Consider the following 23,620-nt stretch of genomic DNA (forward strand, 5'->3'; position numbering starts at 1 on the left):
TTTCAAAATAATGCATTTTAATACAAATAAAGTAGATTAAATAAAACATTAATTTAAATCACTAGTGACCAATATACCTCATTAGAAATTTCAGGTTCATCATTATAGATACCTTTGGAACCGTTAGCACCACCAACTGTCACGATTGCCAACACTACCAGTACGACAATGACAATTGTCAGCATCGCCAACATGATTGCGACCATCGCCAGCACCGTGACGATCATTCTAATTGTAACCATCGTTGTCGTAATCATCCTTGTTGTAACCATCATCGTTATAACCGTCCTTGTCATAACCACTCATGTCGTAACCATCCTTGTCGTAACCATCCTTGTTGTAATTGTTCTTGTCGTAACCGTCCTTGAAGTAACTGTCCTCGTTGTAACCATCCTTGTCACAGCCATCCTTGTTATAATCGTCCTCGTCGTAATCGTCCTTGTCGTAACCATCCTTGTTGTAACCGTTTTCGTTGTAACCATCTTTGTCATAATTGTCCTTGTCATAATCGCCCTCGTCATAACCATACTTGTTGTAACCGTCCTCATCGTAATCGTCCTTGTCATAACCATCTTTGTTGTAACCGTCCTTGTTGTAATTGTCCTTGTCGTAACCACCCTTGTCGTAACTGTTGTTATCGTAATCGTCCTTGAAGTAACCGTCCTCGTGGTAACCGTCGTTGTCGTAGCTGTCTTTGTTGTACCGTCCTTGATGTAATCGTCTTTGTTGTAACCGTCATCGTTATAACCATCTTTGTCATAATCGTCTTTGTCATAACCGTCCTTGTCGTAACTGTCCTTATTGTAACATTCCTCATCGTAGTCGTCTTTGTCGTAACCATCTTTGTCGTAGCCGTCCTTGTTGTAACCATCCTTGTCATAACCGTTCTTATTGTAATCGTCCTTGTCATAACCGTCCTCATTGTAACCGTCCTTGTTGTAATCGTCTTTGTCGTAACCATTCTTGTCGTAACTAGTCCTTGAAGTAGCCATCCTCATCGTAGTCATCCTTATCTTAGCCATCCTTGTCCTAATTGTCCTCTTCGTAGCCTTCTTTGTTGTAACCGTCGTTGTCATAACCATCCTGGTTGTAACCATTCTCATCATGATCGTCCTCATCGTAACCATCCTTGTCGTAACCGTCTTTGTTGTAACCGTCCTCGTCGTAATCATCCTTGTTGTAATCGTCCTCATCGTAACCGCTAAAACCATCATTACCATCACTACCACTACCACTGCCACCACCACCACCACCATCCCTGCCAACACCAACCTCACTACCATTACCACCGTCACCGCCATTGCCACCGCTACCACCATCACCTCCCTTGCAATTGCAACCGCCACTACCAATCTTTACTTGTTTTGCCGATGCATTTTCCATGGAAATTGGTAACCTTTGCACCTTCAGCTTTAGTTATAGATTTTCCTAAAAGAATTTAACTATTAGTTATCACATGCTATTAAACACAACTAAAAACATATTTACAATACAACATTATCTTGACCTTTCAAATTACACAAAATAAAACCATGCTTGAACAAACAAATTAAATAATAGAACAATAATAATAGTTTAGTGAGAAATGAATGATCTCACCATAAAAGTAAAAAGTGTTACCCTCATTAGTAATGCCACATCAACACATAAGTCAAGGAAAAGTGAAACACGAATCAGATATGTAAATGAATTTTAATTTAGTAAAAGAATCTTTATCTCAATGCCACGAATATACAATCATTACAATAAGAAATTTAAACAAACCATTAGCATGAACAAAATAGGTCCAGAATCATGGTTTTAACATTCATCGATAATGTAGAAAATTGCACTCAAATTAGGTCTATTTGAGCCACAATTGCAATCACAATCTCAGTAAATAAATAATTAAGTTACAGACAAATAAGATCAATAAGCCTTTTGAAAACCTTCACATAAAACTTTTAGAATATCATACGTTACTTTTTCTCTAAAAAATAACAATATAAATTAATGAATGAAAGCATAATATGAAGGAAAGGTAAGGTTAGAACTTTATATCTAGAAAAAAATGCACTAGCACTTTTCGCAGGGTACTGCAAAAGATGACACAAAAAGAATGATGCAAAAGAAAAAGAAAAAGATGAGAGAAAAAGTTACCCCGAAACTCTATTGGTGAGTCCATTTGTAGAACAACGTCGTAAGGCTTTTTGAAGTTCTCCACGCTTCTTTCTTCTTCTTTTTCCTTTTATTTCTCTTAAAAACAAAAATTATCTTATTAGTTTTACTTTGAATATACTTGATATATATATATATATATATATATATATATATATATATATATATATATATATATATTTAAATAATATAATAATTTAGCTTTACTCTTTATTATATTGACATAATCGATCGATATTATTATTACTAACAAACATTTGTGTGTTCGATTTTTTAATTTTCATAAAAATTTAAGTTAAGATCAATAATAAATGTATAATTAACGTTTAAAATAGTTGTTAAATATAAAATTAAAAAATAAAATATGTACAAAAAAAATTAAAATAACAGTTTAAGATAAAAGAGAATTTTAGAATAATTAATCTTTATAATAATTATAGGTAAAACTGGAAAAATGAAATGTGGACACAAAAGAGAGTATCTCTTTATAATATCAAGGTTTCTCAAAAGTTGAATATGAAACTTCGAGTTTCAACCTCTAGTTTAAAAATTAAAGAAAAAAGATAGAAATAAAATAAATTTAAATAATAATAAATTAGAATGTGTGTTTTTAAAATTTAAGTCATATTATTGGATTTAAATTTAAATTGGAATACATGGATGTGTTTTTAAAAAAAATATATATTCCTTCTAGTCCTTATTATAATAAGACACCATTAACTCAATTGCGTGGTAAAAAACCAATTTTTTTTTGTTATAGTTACTTACCTATTTTGCCATTATTAGCACGCTTGTGTACGTATTGTAACAGCTAAAAGTAAATTTATTTTATTTATTTTCATAGGGCGATAAGAAAATTCAAACAAGACCTTAGTCAAGGTTCTGAGTGGATTTGGATTTAGGTTTCCAGTTATGTTTAAGGTGAGGACATGTTCTTGGCTAATATGGCGGAGGGTAAAAAATGGGAGATACATTGGCAACATATGAGAATTGGATGTTGGAATTCCGGTGAGTTTTTCCTTCTTTGTTCCATTTAGAAAGGGACCCAAACTCGTTTATATTCACCATCGTAGACGGGTCTTGTGCAATCTTTCCATTTTTTTATTCCAACCTCAACTCTCTGATAATTAGCATAGCAGCAAAATTAGATGAGACATTACCTATCATATGTTTGTAGAATGGATGTTCCATTATGCTTATAAACATTGCTAACATCTCTTTATCGCTTAAGAGGGCTCCAATTGGGCCTCAACTTCTCTCCATCGTTGAGCATATTCCTTGAAATTTTCTATCTCGCTCTTAGCCATATTCTGCAGTTGTATTCTATTAGGTTCTATATCAGTGTTGTATTTGTACTGCCTTAAGAATGCAAGAACCAAATCTTCCCATGATTGGATATGAGTTGGGTCCAAACGAGTGTACCAATTAAGAGCCATGCCAGTTAAGCTTTCCTGGAAGAAGTGAATCAACAATCTCTCATCATGAACGTAGGTAGTCATTTTTCTGCAGTACATGGTTGTCACAACCTAAATCGCAACAGGACGACGAACTAAAATATAAAATAATTTGGAAAAAGAGATTAGAAGTCGCCACCATATTTTATTCTGGAAAACTATGAAAAACCATAAAAATAAAATAAAATAAAGTCTGCGAAAACCAAATTTTAGGGTCCGGGAGTCGGTTACGTGTAGGGAAGGATACTAGCACCCTACAGCGCCCGCCCAAAGGCGGTACCTTTATTTAAATTTGCAAAAGAGATGTGTTTAATTTAAATGTTTATTTTTCCCATAAAGTAAGAACATATATTGAACAAATATATTTTTAAGTGAAAAGGACCCGACAAGGATTAACCTTGGTCCTACGTATTTTCATAAAAATGAGAAATCAGGGCTACATTATTCTTTATAAAATTGTTTGATTAAATGATTTAATTTGTGAAAGTTGTCCTTTCACATATTTGAAAAGGAGTGTCATGCGACGCGAGCGGCTGATTAGACACTAAACACATTTTTTATAACTTATTTATTAAAAAACAAGAGTGTCGTGTGATGCGAGCGGTCAATTAGATACCAAAACAAAATCTAATAATTTTTGCATTTTTAAAGAAAGTGTCATGCGACGCGAGCGGCCGATTAGACACAAAAACAATTTTTATATTTTTATTTTAAAAAGAAGTGTCATGCAACGCGAGCGGTCGATTAGACACAAAAAGAGAAAGAAGAAGAAAGAAAATAATAATAATATTATTAAATTTTTATTTATTCTTATTTTTATCATTTTTTGAAAATTATTTTAGTTTTTATTTCAATTTAAAATATTTTTATTATTTTTGAAAATGACGTGATTGAAATGTGAAATTTACTTAAAAACGCGGAAATGTGATACATAAAGAAAAACGCGGGGTGCATAAAGTAAACACGGGGTGCATTAAAGTAAAACGCGGGGTGCATAAAGTAAAGTAAACACATTATATCTAAGAAGAAAATAAAGGAGTGGGGTGTGTGCTTAGTGAAAACGCAGGTACATAAAGTAAACTAAAACTTAATGTAAGGGGTGTTGGGTTATTACATTGGGGAGTGCATGAAGCAAATAAATAAACAAAATCCAATATTAAAACCAGGGGTGCATAAACTGAAATATGGAGGTGCGTGAAGAAAAAACATAAATCTGCTAACCTTAATAAAAATAGAGGTGGTGTGTGAATGAATTATGGTGGTGCATGAAGTAAAAACTTAAACCTGCTAGCCTTAATAAAAGAATAGGGGGTGTGTGAATGAACTGTGGTGGTGTATGAAGCAAAAACTTAAACCTGCTAACCTTAATAAAAGAATAGGGGGTGCATGAATGAACTGTGGTGGTGCATGAAGCAAAAACTTAAACAAACCCTAAAGCCATATAAAAAAACGCAACATCTCAACTCTTACTTCATCTCCTACCTTCCGCAAATGGCCACCACCCAAACACCATGGTTGTCCCTGTTCGAGACCCACAAGCGGACCATCACCGGCGGCGAATGACTAACAACAACGGCGAACGGCCAAACACGGTGGCAACCCCTAATGCCATCAATGACGTTACCAACACCAACACCTTCTCACATGGCATCATCCCATAATCCAACACTGGTTCAACTGTAGCTCACCATCTCTCTTGTCGCGATCCCCACAGCAACGATGGTGACCACCGCGAACCGACACTTACTAAAGTCGACACCAGCATTACACTTCCCAGAATGACAATGTTCATCGCCGAATTTTATTTTCCAGTGGCAAATCCACTCCTTTCTATTTCTTTCTATTTCATTATCTAATTGGTTTGCATTGTAAAAAAAAACAAAGTGTTTTTGTGATATGACATTGTTTCAATTGTTTTTACCGACATATAATCAACAATCAAGAGCCTCAACTCAGAATATCATACAACATTCAAAAGGTTTGAAGATAGAAAAATGCATACCTATTTTGCAACTCTGTTTTTGATTCCAAATACTGTTGGTTTACCGATTGGTTCTCCTTTGTTGCAATTCTGAATTCAATGATTTGAATAAAAATGTTGCATACTCGTGGTGCCAAAAAAAATGCAGAGGATATTTGATGATGAATTAACGTGTGTGTGGTTACCTCCTGGTGTTTGTGTTAACTTAATTAGCATATGGGGTGGGCAGAAGTTGGAGGAAGTTGGGATAGAAGAAAAAAATTGTTCCCTCTAATCTGGCAGACAATTTTTATTTTCAATTTTAATTTTTAATTTTTTGAACTTATTAATTAATTAAAAAACGAAAATATATTTTATAATTATATATAAAAAAAAATATCTTACTTAACGCTAAAAAAACATAAATTAAAAACTTTTATCAATTAATTTTTATTATTATTTTTTTAACAATTTATTATTTTTTATCTTTTATATATATATATATATATATATATATATATTATTTTGCTTTATTATTTTATTTATTATTTATTATTTTATTTTTTATATTTTTATATTTTTTATGTAACACTTATTTTTGAATATATATATATATATATATATATATATTATTTTATTTTACTTTCTTATTTTATTTTATTTATTATTTTATTATAATTATTTTATTTTTTATTTTTATTTTATTTTTTATATTTTAAAACAACTTTATTTGCCCTAACAAAATTGGGTGTTGACAGCTGCCCCTCTTTACTTAAATCTTACTAGATGATACGAAAAATTAGTCATATTCATATCATCAAAGTAAAATATAAGAAAAGACAGAAACACTAATTTCATCTGGGCTCTAAAAAGAAATCACATCAATACAAAATATTTAAGAAAAACAATGACCATTCCATCGAAGAGGGTCTTGATATGAAAGATCGATGACTAGTGCATTTGCATAGGGCCTCGATATTAAAGATCGGTGACTAGTACCTTTGTAGAGGGCCTCGATATGAAAACATATGAAAATCAAATGATCATTCCATCGAAGAAGGTCTTTATATGAAAGATCGATGACCATTGCATTTGCAGAGGGCCTCGATATGAAAAGATCGATGACCAGTACCTTTGTAGAGGGCCTCAATATGAAAACATATGAAAATCAATGACCATTGCTTTTGTAGAGGGTCTTGATATGAAAGATCGATGACCATTGCATTTGCAGAGGTGATGAAGGATTATCTTGTTTCCTTTTAGAGTTATGAATATGGTGAAGTTGTTTAAGAAAGCTTTTTGAAAATTCCCACTGGACATTAAGATAGCATGCTATCTAGATGTGAAGGTTCATTTCTCAAGCTCGTGAAAGGAATAAGAGAGTTGGATTCAAGCTTAAACACACACGACAATAACAACACTTAAAGAGCAAAATGAAAGAAGAAACAATAAAAATGGAAAGCATAGAAGATGAAGAATGGAAGAAGCACGCCACTCATAGGGGGGATCTAAGCCAACCAAACCCTAGAGATGAGTGATGGTGTCGCTACTTGCAAGCAAGATAAGGCAAAGGTGAGTTCACTTCTAGGAAGGAGAGCTCACGAAAATTGGTGGTTGAATGCACAAAGTTTATAACAAAATGATCAACCCTTTTACAAGACAAGGAGCACCCTTTAAATAGGAGTTCATAGGGGTCCTTTAGCAAATACAAAAACATGAAAAAGGATTAACTAGCAAACCCTAAACCTAATGTGAGAGTGAGTCTTGGCCAAGTGAAGGGAGATGATTGGTGGAGGCATTCTCATGAGGATTCTAGGCCAAAAGAGGAAGGAGACCAAGTGACCTTCTAAGGCATAAACCACAAAGGCAAAAGGAGACAAGGTACATGTCTACTTTTGCTTTTGCTTTATGCTTTTTGCTTTCCTCTCTCTTTCTCTTCATCCAAGTGCTCCAATCACCAAGTGCCACCTAGCCATGCTCTACTTTCTCTTAATTACCTACAAAACAAGACAAACAAGGATTAACATGTAGGTTTAAGTTAATCTAATCTTGGTCAAAGGTCAACTTTGGATCAAAGTCAACAAGTCAACCAAAATAAGTCAACTAGAAACCAACTTAGGAAATTCAAACTAAAGTAATGCAAAACAAAGATAAAGGTGGTGGAATAGAAGACTCCCCTCTAGACATGTTTCTAGTGATCCTTCTTGAGGGAGCTTCTAAAGAGGTGGTCACGCCTTCATCAAGAGGGCCTCAATATAAAAGATCGATGACCAGTACCTTTATAGAGGGTCTCGATATGAAAACATATGAAAATCAATGACCATTGCTTTTGCAGAGGGCCTTGATATGAAAGATCGATGACCAGTACCTTTGTAGAGGGCCTCGATATATATATATATATATATATATATATATATATATATATATATATATATATATATATATATATATATAAAGTAATTTGAAAGTATGATATCCTAGTTTAGAAAATATGAATGCATGTTATGCATGAATCACCTAGAACCTTTGTCTCTTCATTTTTCTTTTCTTTTCATCCTCAATCATTCATTTTTCATCATCATTTTTCTTTCATTTTTCATTTCATTTTTTCCATTTCATTCATTTTTTTCCATTGCATTCCTCATTTTTTCTTTTTTTTTCTCATTTCATCATTTTTTTCAGAAGACACATGTCTCTATAATTATTTGCTTTTGCAGTCATCAAATTCAATGCATGCTTATAATTTGTTTTTCTCATTATCACCTCACACTTTATATCAGAATCACGAGGAATTAGGAAAATCTTTGCGCGGAATGAGAGCACTGTATACCTTACATTCTCTTTCTTGATGCACAATACATCTCATGTATGTTTGAACCCATGGATATGTGTTACACAGCTGATGCAATCTTGTGTCAAGAACGTGTTTCAAAAAAACTTGTATCGAAAAAGGATTGCCTCACTTTAAAACTTTTGACTACATTTAAGAACTGATTGAGTCTTTGCCCTTTTTTCTTTTCTCTCTTTCCTTTTTTCAATATGTGTCATCAACCAAATTTTTGTTTCTAAGTTATTCCCATGAACAAAATCTGACAGACATTTTTCAATCAGTGTGGACTTTAACTAGCTTGTAACGTGTCCCGGGCTTAAGGGTGTTGTAAGAAATAGATATTAGAGGCCCAAATAAAATATTAGTGGCTTTTATATTTTGTAACAAAGATCGTTTTGCAAGATTATCACCTCGACTATCACCTAAGGTCTTGAACTTTTAAAGTTCTCTTCATTCTCAACTTTTCCTTCTCAAGTTCTTTTTTCGCCATTACTTTATGATTTTCTTTGAATTTTCAACTTTTGGCTTTTTCTATTGAAATAATTTTTTCACTTTATTGAGTCCCTTTAATAGCCTTGCAATTCTTGACATGTTGATGATCCTTATTCAGGGGTATTTTGGGAAACAAATTATTATTTTTTGGCTCAAAGAGGGTACAATAGAAACATATATTTAAATCATTTTTTTGGATAAGAAAAAGATGGCGACACATCATTTTAAATCTTGACTGCCCCATTCTCTTCAAAGAGTTAACTCAGTGACAAAAACAAATGGCATCAAACACATATCACTGTTTATTTTGTTTGCGTGTATAACTCTCTTTTTCTTCTCCCTCTCTCTTTCTCTCTTTCTCTCTTTCTTTTTACTTTTTTTTTAACTCAGAACAACCTTTTTAGTCAAACAGGGCTACAAAAAATGTGCCCCAGCATACTATTTATATTCTCTTTTCTTTTGGCAAATCCTTTATCTTAGGGAAATCTTCATGAATTGGGGGATTCAAACAACATGAGCGTAAAAATGCTTTAAAATAGGAAGTATTTGATCTGCTACCCTCAATGCCACAAAACATAGACTAACCATATCTCCTCACTCTTGTTAACTCTTTCTTCACTTTCTTTCACCTCTTCTAGCGATGCACTGTATTTGCAACTACATAGTCAAACAATTTTGACTTGTGATCTTCTCTATTTATTTTGCTCACTTCCATGACACCCTTCAAGAACCACTTTGGGCTATACTGAATGACTTGTACTTCGTGATTTAAACCCATGGTATTTTATTTCAAAAAGCTCAGTGTGATGACAAAAGACACTTACAAAAGAACGTAAAACAAAATTACAAAGAAATAACAATCCACCCTACCGCCAGGCGCCCTACTCGCACTATGACCACTGTCACAGGTTTGTGTTCCGTCCGCCTGGCAGCTCGCCCACGTAGCCAGGCGCCATACCAGTAGCGCAATTCTATTGGTTTCTTGGCACTTTAACAGATTCCCAAAGGATCCAAATCACACCACATACAAACTTGTAGTACAATTATTGCACTCCAGTCACAATTATATACTAAATTACAAAGCATTCAATCCATCAAATTATAGTACGCTTATGGCATTTCAGGTTTGATTCTATAACTAGCTTACCAACTTCACGAAAGTCAAGCAACAAAAATTTGCAATGTATCTCATACCTTAGATGACTCAAATATTGTACATGCAATCCAAACCAACACCAAATATCAATTTCAGACATCTAACCATATTTTCCACAATCAAATGCCACATTCTATTTCATGCTCAGCATTTTTTTACCTTTTGACCAAATCCAAAGTTATCAATTTCATAGTATAATGTCCTATTTACAATTTACAATTCATAATTGAATATGATCTCTATACCCAAGCATGACCAAGCACCCCACTTCCCGTACACGCTATCATGTTGCAGTAACACCATTATACTCATCATACAAAGATTAACTGCATTCATTTAAACATTATTCATATATACCACATGTCCATAAATTCACCAGTTCAATGCTTACTCACCCCCCACACTAACATAATCTGAAATTCCCCCCTTTCATTCACAAATTCAGCACTTCATCACGCATACAATAATATTCGTCATAGTCATCAATCAAACTGAAGTCCATCCAGTCCCCAACATAAACCCTAACCCTTAATTCATATAGAATTGATGCATTCAACATAACCATAACTACACAACCAACTATAATCATTAAGATTTGCATTCGAGTATGAGACCATCACAGCAGAATCACAATTATAACAAAATACTCAAAACAACGAAAAAATTCTGAAATCGTGCTCGCGTTGCCTGGCGGTTCATCCTATGCCGCCAGGCGGTTCATGAAGAAAAAACCCAGAAACTGGGTCTGCGGCTTGTGTCGCCTAGCGGTGCATGCATGACTGCCATGCGGTTTCTGGAAAATTCCAGAAACCCGATTGAATTCAGATGAAACTAACAACACGCAATACCAAACACTTAAACAATTCACGATTACGTACAATGGCACTTAAACCAATCAAAAGGAACTCTGAGACCTGGTTTCCTTGCTCAAATTGATAAATTGCTACTTCCTCTTTGTTTGCCAATCCTTCTTGCTCTTCCGCCAATTCAAACCCAAAAACCTCACCCAGACTCTCCTTTCGTTCTTTGTTTATGCTATAGTTCCAGCCTTGCCAAAACCTCTCCCTATACTCCACTCTTTCCTTTTAAACGGTGCTTAAAAATCAGTTCAAAAATACAAAACAAAATTTCCACTTAATTGATAGTTAATTGGCATTCATGGTCTCCTTTATGGCTATTTTACAGCCCCCCCTTTGCTGCCAGAACAATTAGGGTTTTCCTTTAACCCTTCCCATTCCATCCAATCTAACATTAGCAAAAAAAAAAGATAAAGTTAAGTTTTGGTCTTCCCAAGGCTTGAACCCACAACCATGCAATGCAAAGTCAGTACCAAACCATCATGCCAATCGATGTTTCATGCTAACTAACATAATTCATTTACTATATTCTTACTTATCACGCACTTGCACATTATTAAAACAATAAAATTAAACATTACACAAATGGCATGCATAGGACTCGAACCCAAGTCCTCTCACACAATCAAAGTACTCTCAACCACTTGAACTAGTACTTTTCCACATCATACCACTTAGAATTAAATGCCATTAAGGCTTCTACTACCCGCATTTATTAATTATCACTTATTTAATTATTTAAATTTAGTGGGTCTTACAACTAGATTTATGGCCCACTTCACGACATTTCTCACGACAGTTGGTAAACAACACGATGTGAGAGTATCAAATGAAGCAAACAGACTCTAGTTGGGATTCTCACAATGACCACTTGGGAAGTACATCCATTGTGGCACTGCTACACAATCCCTTTCTAATTCTAAGTTACTCAGACCCGAGTATAGGGTCGCGCTCATGTCATGAACAAAAATATAAGGTGAGTGTGTGAAGGGAGAAAAATGCAAACCTAAACCCCCACCTGCAAAAGAGATCCATACAAAAACATATTTTCTACTCTAAGGTTCAATATCCACAAATATGTCATACACCAACAGGAATATATAATATACATAAATCGAGAAGGGAAAAATAAAACATCTAAATTAAACACATCACTTTTGCAGATTCAATTAAATAGGCCTGACTCTCTAATGTCCCCAGTGAAGTCGCCATCTGTCGCAACCTAAATCGCGACGAGACGACGAACTAAAAAATAAAATAATTTGGAAAAAGAGATTAAAAGTCGCCACCATAGTTTATTCTGGAAAACTATGGAAAACCATCAAAATAAAATAAAATAAAGTCTGCGAAAACCAAATTTTAGGGTCCGGGAGTCGGTTACGCGTAAGGAAGGTACTAGCACCCTACAACGCTCGCCCAAAGACGGTACCTTTAGTTAAATTTGCAAAAGAGATGTGTTTATTTTAAATGTTTATTTTTCCCATAAAGTAAGAACGTGTATTGAACAAATATATTTTTGAGTGAAAAGGACCTGACAAGGATTAACCTTGGTCCTATGTATTCTCATCAAAATGAGAAATCAGGGCTACGTAGTTCTTTATAAAATTGTTTGATTAAATGATTTAATTTTTGAAAGTTGTCCTTTGACATATTTGAAAAGAGTGTCATGCGACGCGAGCGGCCGATTAGACACCAAACACATTTTTTATAACTTATTTATTAAAAAAATAGAGTGTCGTGTGACACGAGCGGTCAATTAGACACCAAAACAAAATCTAATAATTTTTGCATTTTTAAAGAAAGTGTCATGCGACCGCGAGCAGTCGATTAGACACAAAAATAATTTTTATATTTTTATTTTAAAAAGAAGTGTCATGTGACGCGAGAGGTCAATTAGACACTAAAAGAGAAAGAAGAAAGAAAAAATAATAATAATCATAATAATAATATTAATTTTTTATTTATTCTTATTTTTATCATTTTTTGAAAATTATTTAATTTTTATTTCAATTTAAAATATTTTTATTATTTTTGAAAATGATGTGATTGAAATGTGAAATTTACTTAAAAAACGCGGAAACGTGATACATAAAGAAAAACGCGAGGTGCATAAAGTAAACACGGGGTGCATTAAAGTAAAACGCGGGGTGCATAAAGTAAAGTAAACACAGTATATCTAAGAAGAAAATAAAGGAGTGTGGTGTGTGCTTAGTGAAAACATAGGTACGTAAAGTAAACTAAAACTTAATGTAAGGGGTGTGGGGTTATTACATTGGGGAGTGCATGAAGCAAATAAATAAACGAAATCCAATATTAAAACCAGGGGTGCACAAACTGAAATATGGAGGTGCATGAAGAAAAAACTTAAATCTGCTAACCTTAATAAAAATAGAGGTGGTGTGTGAATGAATTATGGTGGTGCATGAAGTAAAAACTTAAACCTGCTAACCTTAATAAAAGAAGAGGGGGTGTGTGAATGAACTATGGTGGTTATGAAGCAAAAACTTAAACCTGCTAACCTTAATAAAAGAATAGGGGGTGCATGAATGAATTGTGGTGGTGCATGAAGCAAAAACTTAAACAAACCCTAAATACATATAAAAAAACGCAACATCTCAACTCTTACTTCATCTCCTACCTTTCGCAAATGGCCACCACCCAAACACCATGGTTGTCCCTGTTCGAGACCCACAAGCGGACCATCATCGGCGGCGAACGACCAACAACAACGGCGAACGGCCAAACACGGTGGCAACCCCTAATGCCATCAATGACGTTAGCAACACCAACACCTTCTCACATCACATCATCCCAGAATCCAACACTGGTTCAACTGTAGCTCACCATCTCTCTTGCCGCGATCCCCACAGCAACGATGGTGACCACCGCGAACCGACACTTACTAAAGTCGACACCAGCATTACACTTCCTAGAATGACAATGTTCACCGCCAAATTTTATTTTCCAATGGCAAATCCACTCCTTTCTATTTCTTTCTATTTCATTATCTAATTGGTTTGCATTGTAAAAAAAAGTGTTTTTGTGATATGAAATTGTTTCAATTGTTTTTACCGACATATAATCAACAATCAAGAGCCTCAATTTAGAATATCATACAACATTCAAAAGGTTTGAAGATAGAAAAATGCATACCTATTTTGCAACTCTGTTTTTGATTCCAAATACTGTTAGTTTACTGATTGGTTCTCCTTTGTTGCTATCTTGTAGACAGTTTTTATTTTCAATTTTAATTTTTAATTTTTTGAACTTGTTAATTAATTAAAAAACGAAAATATATTTTTAATTATATATATAAAAAAAATTATCTTACTTAACGCTTAAAAAAATATAAATTAAAAAATTTTATCAATTAATTTTTATTATTATTTTTTTAACAATTTTTTATTTTTATCTTTTTTATGTAACACTTATTTTTGAATATATATATATATATATATATATATATATATATATATATATATATATGTATATATATATATATTATTTTATTTTATTTTACTTTATTATTTTATTTTATTTTTTATTTTATTAATTTATTTTATTTTATTTTTATTATAATTATTTTATTTTTTATTTTTATTTTATTTTTTATATTTTTTATATTTTAAAACAACGTTATTTGTCCGGACGAAATTGGATGTTGACAATGGTTGTATGGCTCTTTGGACAAGTTTTCCCTCAATACTTCTCAAATTTTGGCAACCTAAACTTTGGAAGTATAACCATATTGGGGACTAAACATAGTCATGCAACATCAACGACTTCAAAAATTCCTTCGCCTTCCATAACTCTCAATCTCTTCTCAAGCATTTCTAATTTACTTTCAGTGTTGTCAACATCCACTGATATAGCAATATGTGGTGAAGACCACACCTCAAGTTGCTTTGTCATCTTTACGTGCACATCATTTGGCTGGATGGTTTTCTTGAAACCTGTGGGGAAGTGATTGTCCCAATCTCATTTTCTCTAGTAGTCGCATTGTTTTCAGACTTTTGAATGCAAACTTGCCCCAAGTTGGCTCCTATAGGTGGAGTATAATTCAAGGGGAGGCCATATGGGGGGATAATCTGGGCCTCCTCACTTAGTTGTTGAAGGTATGATGTGCGTGTTTCTCCTTGACTTTGTAGGACCTTCAAGGCCTCTAGGATTTGGCCCATTTACCATTTTAACTCCTTAACATCGGCTTTCACCACTTCCTGAGCTTCACCTTGGTTCTCCATGATTTTGCAATTGGCTCGTGTCCTCTAAGGTTTCTTGGAGGTTTTATCGTACATTATTTTTACTTAATTTTATTAAATGAATAAATTATGAAAAAGAAAAGACTAATGAAATGATAATGTAATGCAAATACTCCGATCAAAAACTATAAAATTGTGAAAACATTATCAAAAGTATAAATTGGAAATTAACACAAAATAGAGTCCACAAGGTAGTCCACAAAACATACGTCCACACTATTTATAAGTTCACAACACGTGAAGCAAAGGAAGTTATGATCAACTATCTCGGGCCCTAGCCATCACATTCTTCATTTCTCCAACCAACCTTTGGCAGTGTTTGAGGAAGGGTTCAATCTCCCTGGGAGGATTAGAGACTGACATTGGAAATTCAACATCAGCTAGTTGTGAGAAATCTCTTCTAGTGCTCTATATCATGTCCTTGTTCAACTGTATATTCTTTCATCTGAACCATCAATTCTTGGTGCCTTTTTTTTTTATTTTGCATGGTGCCAATGTTCCTTCTCTAGCTTTGCCATTGATTCTTTCACCTGTTGTTTAGAGTCATCAAGTGTTATCTGCATGTTGTGCAACTTCTTCAATGCTTCTTCTTTTTCTCTCTTGAGTTCATTAAACATTTGCTTTGAAACACGCTTTGCTAACTCAAATATACTGCATTCTAAGGCTTTAATCCTCAACTCAGTGTGGGTTGTAGCTAGGTCTTCCTTTTGCTTTCTAAGCAACTCTTCATATACTCCCTTGCTTTCCACACTAACATGCTTCAAATATGTATAGTCTCGTTGTAGATTCTCAAGGTCGTTAGTCAATCTAATATTCTCTTGTTTCATCCTCTCCATATTTGCTCTCAGAAATTCCACTTCTTCAATTTCACTGTCTAGCGATGGCTTTTCAGTACTCGGACAAAGAGAAATTGCCTTGAATGGCAATTTAATCTCCCGAAATCTCTCTACAACCCATTGATGGTAAGAGACTCTCTTATCTATGCTCCATGATCTTGGATCCCTCTCGGCACGAACAACCCTCTTCCAAGCATTTCTGATTTAACGAAGAACTTTAGTAGGGAACCTTTCTTCATAATAAATTTGCAATGTCACGAGAGATGCAGGTGTTAGCGCCCCTTTTATGAGAATCCAAATTGCCTTTAAGCTAAAACTGGGTTATAATTAATACAACCTTGGGTGCCCATGAGAGGCACATTAGGGTAGTTCCCATAATAATATATGATATGCGATTTTTGTATCCAAGACACATGTCAGTTAATCTTTTCTTCATTCAAGTCTGCACAAAGTTGTACCCATTCCTTGGGTTCTCTTAACTCTGATTTGCTATGTAGTAACTCCTCCACATGACATATAGCATGTAAAGTGCACTTACTTACACGTGAAACAAACCACACATATAACACTAGCAAACAACATAACATCTTTTTTCTCTTGAGTTCAAAACATTGGGCCAAAGTCCCATAAACCTTAGCTAGGACAGCAATGACGAGGTTTTCATATTTAGTTTTATATGCCACAAATACATTAATGGCGGTATAGTCAACAAGATTCTCGATATTAGGGAAAAGCATGTCACCATATAGGATAAGAGCTAGGACATCCATAAATGTTGTCCATCTCTCCTTCTTCATCAATTGATGCAAGTACCACTCCAAGTATCCCTGAGGAAGGCCCATGACCATGCCCTTAATTGTGACCTTTTTCTCAAACTTCATAAGATGTATCTTCATGATTTCTGCCAGTGTTAGGACCAGGGTGTATCGTCCAAGGTAGTTGTATGGATTTTTTCCTTCTAGAGGTAAGTCCAAGGTTTGCTCAAATTCTTTCGTTGTTGGTACCAACTGAAAGTCTTGAAAACTGAAACATCTTAAAGGCGGGTCACAGTATTGAGCTAGAGCAGTAATCGCTGGTGTCTAGACCTCCACCTCTAACAAGTTATGCAAATTCCCATATTCCCTTCTGAAAGTATCCTTCTAGGTTGTCATCATTTTCTTGACCAGTTCTCTCAAGCCATTCACATTTCCTTCCTTTACTTTGATAGGTATCCTTTTTTTCAAAGTGTTTAAACTTGAATGCCCCTCAACTCCAACTCTCGTGTTAATTTCCATTTTCTTTTAGATTCAATCGCAACTTTATAATTTTTTGCCTTGTATCAACAAGATGTAATGAGATGATATGACAAAATGCATGCTGAACATGAACAAATTAAACCACATGACATGAAATTATGTACAAATGGAAGACTTTTAAAAAAAATGAAAAGCATAATGAGAATTAGTGTACAAATCTCCCTTTGTGCCCTAGCAAAGGTTCAACACTTTATTGGATTAAGGTTCAATATATGTGCTCACTAGGAGGGTCTCTTACTTTTTAAGGATCAAGGTCACTAGAGTTATGGCCCACTTCACGGTATTTCTCACAATAGTTGGTAAACAACACGATGTGAGAGTACCAAATGAAGCAAACAGACTCTAACTGGGGTTCTCCCAATGACCACTTGGGAAGTACATCCATTGTGGCACTACTACACAATCTCCTTCTAATTCTAAGCTACTCAGACCCGAGTATAAGGCCTCATTCATGTCATGTACAAAATATAAAAGTGAGTGTGTGTAGGGAGAAAAATGCATACCTAAACCCTCACCTATAAAACAATCAAAAAGACAAAAGATGTTTACTACCCTAAGGTTCAATATCAACAATTATTTCATACACAAACTCAAAACTAAATGGACATACACAAAAAAAAGGAAAAATAAACACTTAAACTAAACACATCACTTTCGCATATTCAATTAAATAGGTCTGACTCTTTCATATCCCTAGTGGAGTCACCATCTATCGCAACCTAAATTGCGACGGGACAACGAACTTAAATATAAATTAATTTGAAAAAAAGATTTGAAGTCGCCACCATAGTTTATTCTGGAAAACTATGGAAAACCATAAAAATACTATAAATTATGCGAAAACCAAATTTAGTGTTCGAGAGTCGGTTACGCTTGACGAAGGTATTAGCACCCTACAACGACCACCCAAAGGCGGTACTTTTAATTAAATTTGCAAAAGAGATGTGTTTATTTTATAATATTTATTTTTCCCAAAATAAGAAAATAAATTGAACAAATATATGTTTTTAGTGGAAGGGACCCGACAAGGGTTAAAACCTTGGTCTTACGTATTCTCATTAAAAATGAGAAATCAGGGCTACGTAGTTCTTTATAAAACTATTTGAAAATGATTTGGAAAACCTTTTGATTTTTGGGAAGTGAACCTGACAAAGACTTGTTCTGCTCCTACGTATCTCTATTCACAATGGAGAATCAAGGATCACGTAGTGTTCTTGATAAAACTTGATTAGAATATTTAATTTTTTAAAGTTGTTTTTTGACATTTTTGAAAATATGTCATGCGATGCGTGCTGCCGAGTTGACACCAAAAAACGTTTTTATATTTGTATATTTGAAAAGGAGTGTCGTGCGACATAAGCGGTCGATAAGACACCAAAACATTTCTATGATTTTCATATTTTGAAAAGGAGTGTAGTGCGACGCGAGCGGTCGATTAGACACCAAAACTATTTTTATAATTTTTGTATTTTAAAAAGGAATTTTTTGCGACGCGAACGATCAATTAGACACTAAAACTATTTTTATAACTTTTGTATTTTTAAAAAAGAAGTATGTGCGACGCGAACGGTCCCTTAGATACTAAAACTATTTTTATAACTTTTGTATTTAAAAAAAAAGTGTTGTGCGATGCGAACAGTTGATTAGACACTAAAAGATACAATAAAGAAAATAATTTTTAATTCTTATTTATTCTTATTTTTATCTTTTTGAAAATTATTTTAATTTTTATTTCAATTTAAAATACTTTTATTATTTTAGAAAGTTATGTGATTGAAATGTGAGATTTAATTAGAAAAATGGTAAAACTGGAAATAGAAAATGAGTGTATAAGTGAGTATGTGGGTGAAATGAGAAAAAACTAAACACGTGGGAATGGAGTGCATAAAGAGAAACGTATGGTGCATAAAGTAAACACATCCTAGCCTTAAAAAAAAGGAAATGAAAAGAGTGGGGTGTGTGTTTAGTGAAAACGCAGGTACATGAGGCAAAATAAAAACTAAATGCAAAGGGTATGGGATTATTACATTGGGAATTGGATGAAGTAAACAAACATAAATGAGAATCTAATAGTAAGATGTGCAAAAATTAAACATAAGGGGTACCTCCTAGAACAATACAATTAGTAGCAAGACTCCAGCCCATGCATACACCATTCTCTAACAGCTTTGATAATATTTCAAGTGAAATCAAAGGATTTATTGTCCACAATCAAAACCAAAAACGAAAGTCATCCAATTCCATTCCATTATTAAATAGCGCGTTCAGCAATGAGTAAAAAAAATGTCTAATCACCTACTTAACCAATAAATTAATTAACATTCTCAAAACAAACCTGCACTTAAAACCAATAAATCCATTCATATTCTCAACACAAACCAAAATTGACGTAACTAATTATATATATATATATATATATATATATATATATATATATATATATATAGTTTAACATAGGTATACAATTTATTCCAACTTTACGTTTCAAATAAAAAAAAACAAACAAACCAAATTTTATTATAGAAAAAATTTAACACACACCTAATACCAATTTCACGTTTCAAGTCAAAAGAAAAAAACAAACTCCAAATTAAGCCACTGTATACACCCTTTCAAATAAAAACGAAACAGGTTTAAAGAAAATTCCTCAAAAATGAAGGTTTCTCATCTAAACAAACATGAATCTTCATCATCCATTTAAACATAATAAACCCCATAATTTTCCAAAGCCCAATATTATTAATCTTAAATTTTAACAGCCATTTTCATGGAATACTTCGACCAATCCACACACCCTAAATTAAGTTCAACCCCATGCAAACACCATCGAAAGAACAGAGCAAATATTATGCAATCAAAGTAAGGAAGAAATCAAAGCGGAAAGGAAATAAGGGAACCTGGTTAGTGCCGACAATGAAAGAATTGAGACTGGAGCAGAGAACACGTGACAACTTTGGGTTCCTCTCGGTGGCTCTCCGGAAAAATTGATAACGGAAAAGATGAACCTTTGTGTGAGTAAACAGAGAGGATAAAAAAAATTGTTTTCTATGCAGTGTGGTGATTAATGTTTTTCGTTTCGTGAATGGAAATGATACCAATACAAATGAGAGGAAAATCCTGCGGGTGAGCGGTGTTGGCTTTTTTGTGACCACGATGATCATATGTGAAAAACTGAACGCACCAGTAAGAGTTAACACATCAGTGGGAGTTGAAGTATAAATTGAGATAGGAAGAAAACCGTTTCCTCCAATCTTGGGTTTACAGTTTTATTTTTAATTTTTAATTTTTGAATTTTGAATTTTATTAACTAAAAAACGAAAATTACTTAATAATATTTATTTTTTAATTTTTTTAATTTCAAAACACAAAACTCCTTATTTTACTAAAGTTTTAAAAACATAAATTACAAAAACTTTTATTAATCAATTTTATTATTTTTTAAGACAATATATTTTTATTCTTTTTATTTAACACTTATTTTTTGGTTATTTTGAAAACAATTTTATTTATTCGGATAAAATTGGATGTTGACAGTTAGATCTACGAAAGGAGTGGAAATGAAACTTGCCTTATTGTCACTTATAACTGCAAATTAGTATAGAGGTTTCGACAATGAAGACCCCTACAATCATCTCGCAACCTTCTATGAATTGTATGGCACCATGGGAATATTAAGAGAAGATGAGGAGGAAAATTATCTAGGATTATTTCCATTTACCTTATTTGGAAAAGCAAAAATTTGGCTGCAATTGATAAAATTCTTGCCACGTAAAGATTTAATCAAAACTCGATTTCCTCATTTAAAATTAACTAATGGACCAAGTGGACAATCGAAGATCAATCTAAACGATAGGCAAGGGAAATGATTGATTTATTGAACATGTCTTATGAAAAGGGAGGAAATCTAATAAATTCTATTAAAACTAAAGCTGAAACGAACTTAAAATGCCATGAATGTGTGCAAATGCAAATTGTTCGATGAAATGCATAAATGAACTAAGATGCACCTAAAGTATTTGATGAAATGTTAAAACTAACTGTGTGTGTATGTGTGTGTGATTATGCAATGTGAGAATCATAAATGCAATCTAATTATGCATAATGCTTCTAATACCTAATTGGAACTCTAGGAAACCACTAGAATCAAGTTAACACTCACGTATGCAAGAATAAAATATCTGAAAAACTTCCCAAGAGCCCTCATGTGTGTGGATACAGGGCAACATTAAAACTCAAAATCTAATGCGTGAAATGAAAATGTAATGATGTAGAACAATTTGAAATGGTCTTTATTGAACATAGGAACAAAAATCACATGAAACAATGAAGTGAAACGCAAAATCCCAATTGACGAACCCTAACTAACGGAAATAACGAACTAATGCGTGAACGATGAATTGGATGTAATGCTTGGTGAATTGAGTGTGCAAATGGTTCATAAACATCACATATTACAAATGAGAAACGAACAAAAGAAAAATGAGATCATCGAAGTCGAAAATCAAATGTGAATGTAACCGTGTGTGACAGTGTGCGCTTTTGCAGAACTGAATTTTGTGATTCAAGAGGCATGGTTTATGTAATGATTGATCCTAAATTAAAAGACATTTGATATATAAGTATGACGACCTTGCATCTTCAGAAATTTAAGAAGACTTCATCTTAATTTCAGTGTTGAAGCATATCAAATTCACTTAACCAAAGCTTTTTTGCGTCATAGGTTTAGTTTAGCAAAAGAAATGGAAGATCGTAGCAGATAAATGTGGAATTGCACAGAATACATGAATCTATTGAAGAAGAACATTCTTACAACAATTGGTTCAGTGAAATGGAATGAATCACACCAAAAGTAACTTCACGAATTGTCCAAAACGTAGCAAAAAAGCTAGAAAACAGAGAAAAATTGTGATGGAATGAATGTATGTATGGTGTATGGTGGTTCAAATGAATTGTTAGTAGTGTGATGGTATGAATTGTGAATGGTGTGTGTATGTAATTCTCTATTGAATGTGTTTTTGGAGCCACAAAAAACATATTAAGAACCTACTACTAGTTCTAACAATTTCAATAACTAACTAAACTAAGCTATTTTGTCCTAACTACTTTGCAATCTCACTTAAAACTTGGGTGGCAAGTCTTCCAATAGTTGTCACAACTCACTTCAATTTATTTTCGTGTGTTTGGTGATGCTTCAACCTTCATGACCTACTATAATGGGTGACTGAATCCAACTGGCTCATAGCAACTCCAAATTCACTGATCCAATGGTCTTTCACGTGCTAGCCTTGTACGGCTTGAGCTTCGCTTCAATATTCATCATAATAGCATCTTCTCACAACCAATTCCCTTCCAACAGCTCCCTTCTCAAGCAGTAGCTACACTTACAACTAAGAAAGCAAGTTAGAATTCAATAAATCAAACTATGTTATGCCTACAATTCACCTAAAAGAACTAAACATTCAAAGGTAAGATTCAAGTGTGTTATGCCTCTATGGACCACTTTTCAGTCATCTTAGAGTCAGAACAAGTGTATTTTGTAAGACTTGGGAAAATTAAATAAATACATAAATATTTATTTAATATAAATGCGGGTAGTGGGATCTTTATAGTAATAAATGAAAGGGAGGGAATCTCTAAGTTAATTAATGTAGAGAGAGAAGACAAAGAATAGTACTAGCTTAAGTGGTTGAGAAAAACTTAGGTGTGTTGAGGGGACTTGGGTTCGAGTCCTGTGTATACCATTAAAGAAAGCATAGTGTGGAGAGTTTTCAACAAAGGCTAGGGGAGGACTTTCTATTATTATTAATTATTATTATTTTATTTTAATATTATTATTATTATCATTCTTTTTACTAGCGAACACACAGGTGTTATTGTGCGTGTTCGCATTTTCTTAATTTTCATAAAAAATTAAGTTTAGATGAATAATAAATATATATATATATATATATATATATCTAATTATTAAAATATTTTTTTATGTAAAATTTTAAAATAAAATATGTACATGAAATAAGTTTTGAACTTAACCGTAAAAAACAAAAAAAAGGTTTTAAAATAACAATTAAAAGTAAATTATTTATAAATAATTAATTTTAAAAATAATAATTAAGGGTAAAATGGGAATATCAAAATGTGGACATAAAAGAGGGCATCTCTTTATATATTGTTAGATACTATGTTTTTTATTTGTGGATATATTTTCTCCATGACACTATTATTTTAATCCCCTTTAACCATTTATAAAGAGATTCCACTTTTGTGTCCATATTTCATAATACCAATTCTACCCTTTACAATATAATTATTTATTAATTTTTTTAA

At 33.3% G+C, this 23,620-nt stretch overlaps 2 protein-coding genes across 2 annotated transcripts; both read right to left on the reverse strand.

Moving 5' to 3' along the window:
- Positions 1-228: 228 nt before the first annotated feature.
- On the reverse strand, positions 229-998 carry LOC114180522 (putative eggshell protein). Its single transcript, XM_028066835.1, has 2 exons — positions 749-998; positions 229-707 (listed from the first exon to the last, which is right to left on the reverse strand). Exons 1-2 carry the CDS (start codon positions 996-998, stop codon positions 229-231), a joined length of 729 nt encoding a protein of 242 aa, XP_027922636.1.
- A 31-nt stretch (positions 999-1,029) lies between these two features.
- On the reverse strand, positions 1,030-1,383 carry LOC114180523 (aspartate and glycine-rich protein-like). The gene has a single exon (XM_028066836.1). It carries the CDS (start codon positions 1,381-1,383, stop codon positions 1,030-1,032), a length of 354 nt encoding a protein of 117 aa, XP_027922637.1.
- Between the last annotated feature and the right edge of the window lie 22,237 nt (positions 1,384-23,620).

This window comes from Vigna unguiculata, chromosome 4 (genome assembly GCF_004118075.2).
Source record: "Vigna unguiculata cultivar IT97K-499-35 chromosome 4, ASM411807v1, whole genome shotgun sequence".
Taxonomy (NCBI): domain Eukaryota; kingdom Viridiplantae; phylum Streptophyta; class Magnoliopsida; order Fabales; family Fabaceae; genus Vigna; species Vigna unguiculata.

Coding starts and splice junctions, on each gene's coding strand:
- LOC114180523 (XM_028066836.1), bottom strand. CDS start 1,383: ATGGAAAATGCATCGGCAAAACAAGTAAAGATTGGTAGTGGCGGTTGC.
- LOC114180522 (XM_028066835.1), bottom strand. CDS start 998: ATGAGGATGGCTACTTCAAGGACTAGTTACGACAAGAATGGTTACGAC. Junction 708..748: donor AGACGATTATGACAAAGATG/GTTATAACGATG, acceptor GATTACATCAAG/GACGGTACAACAAAGACAGC.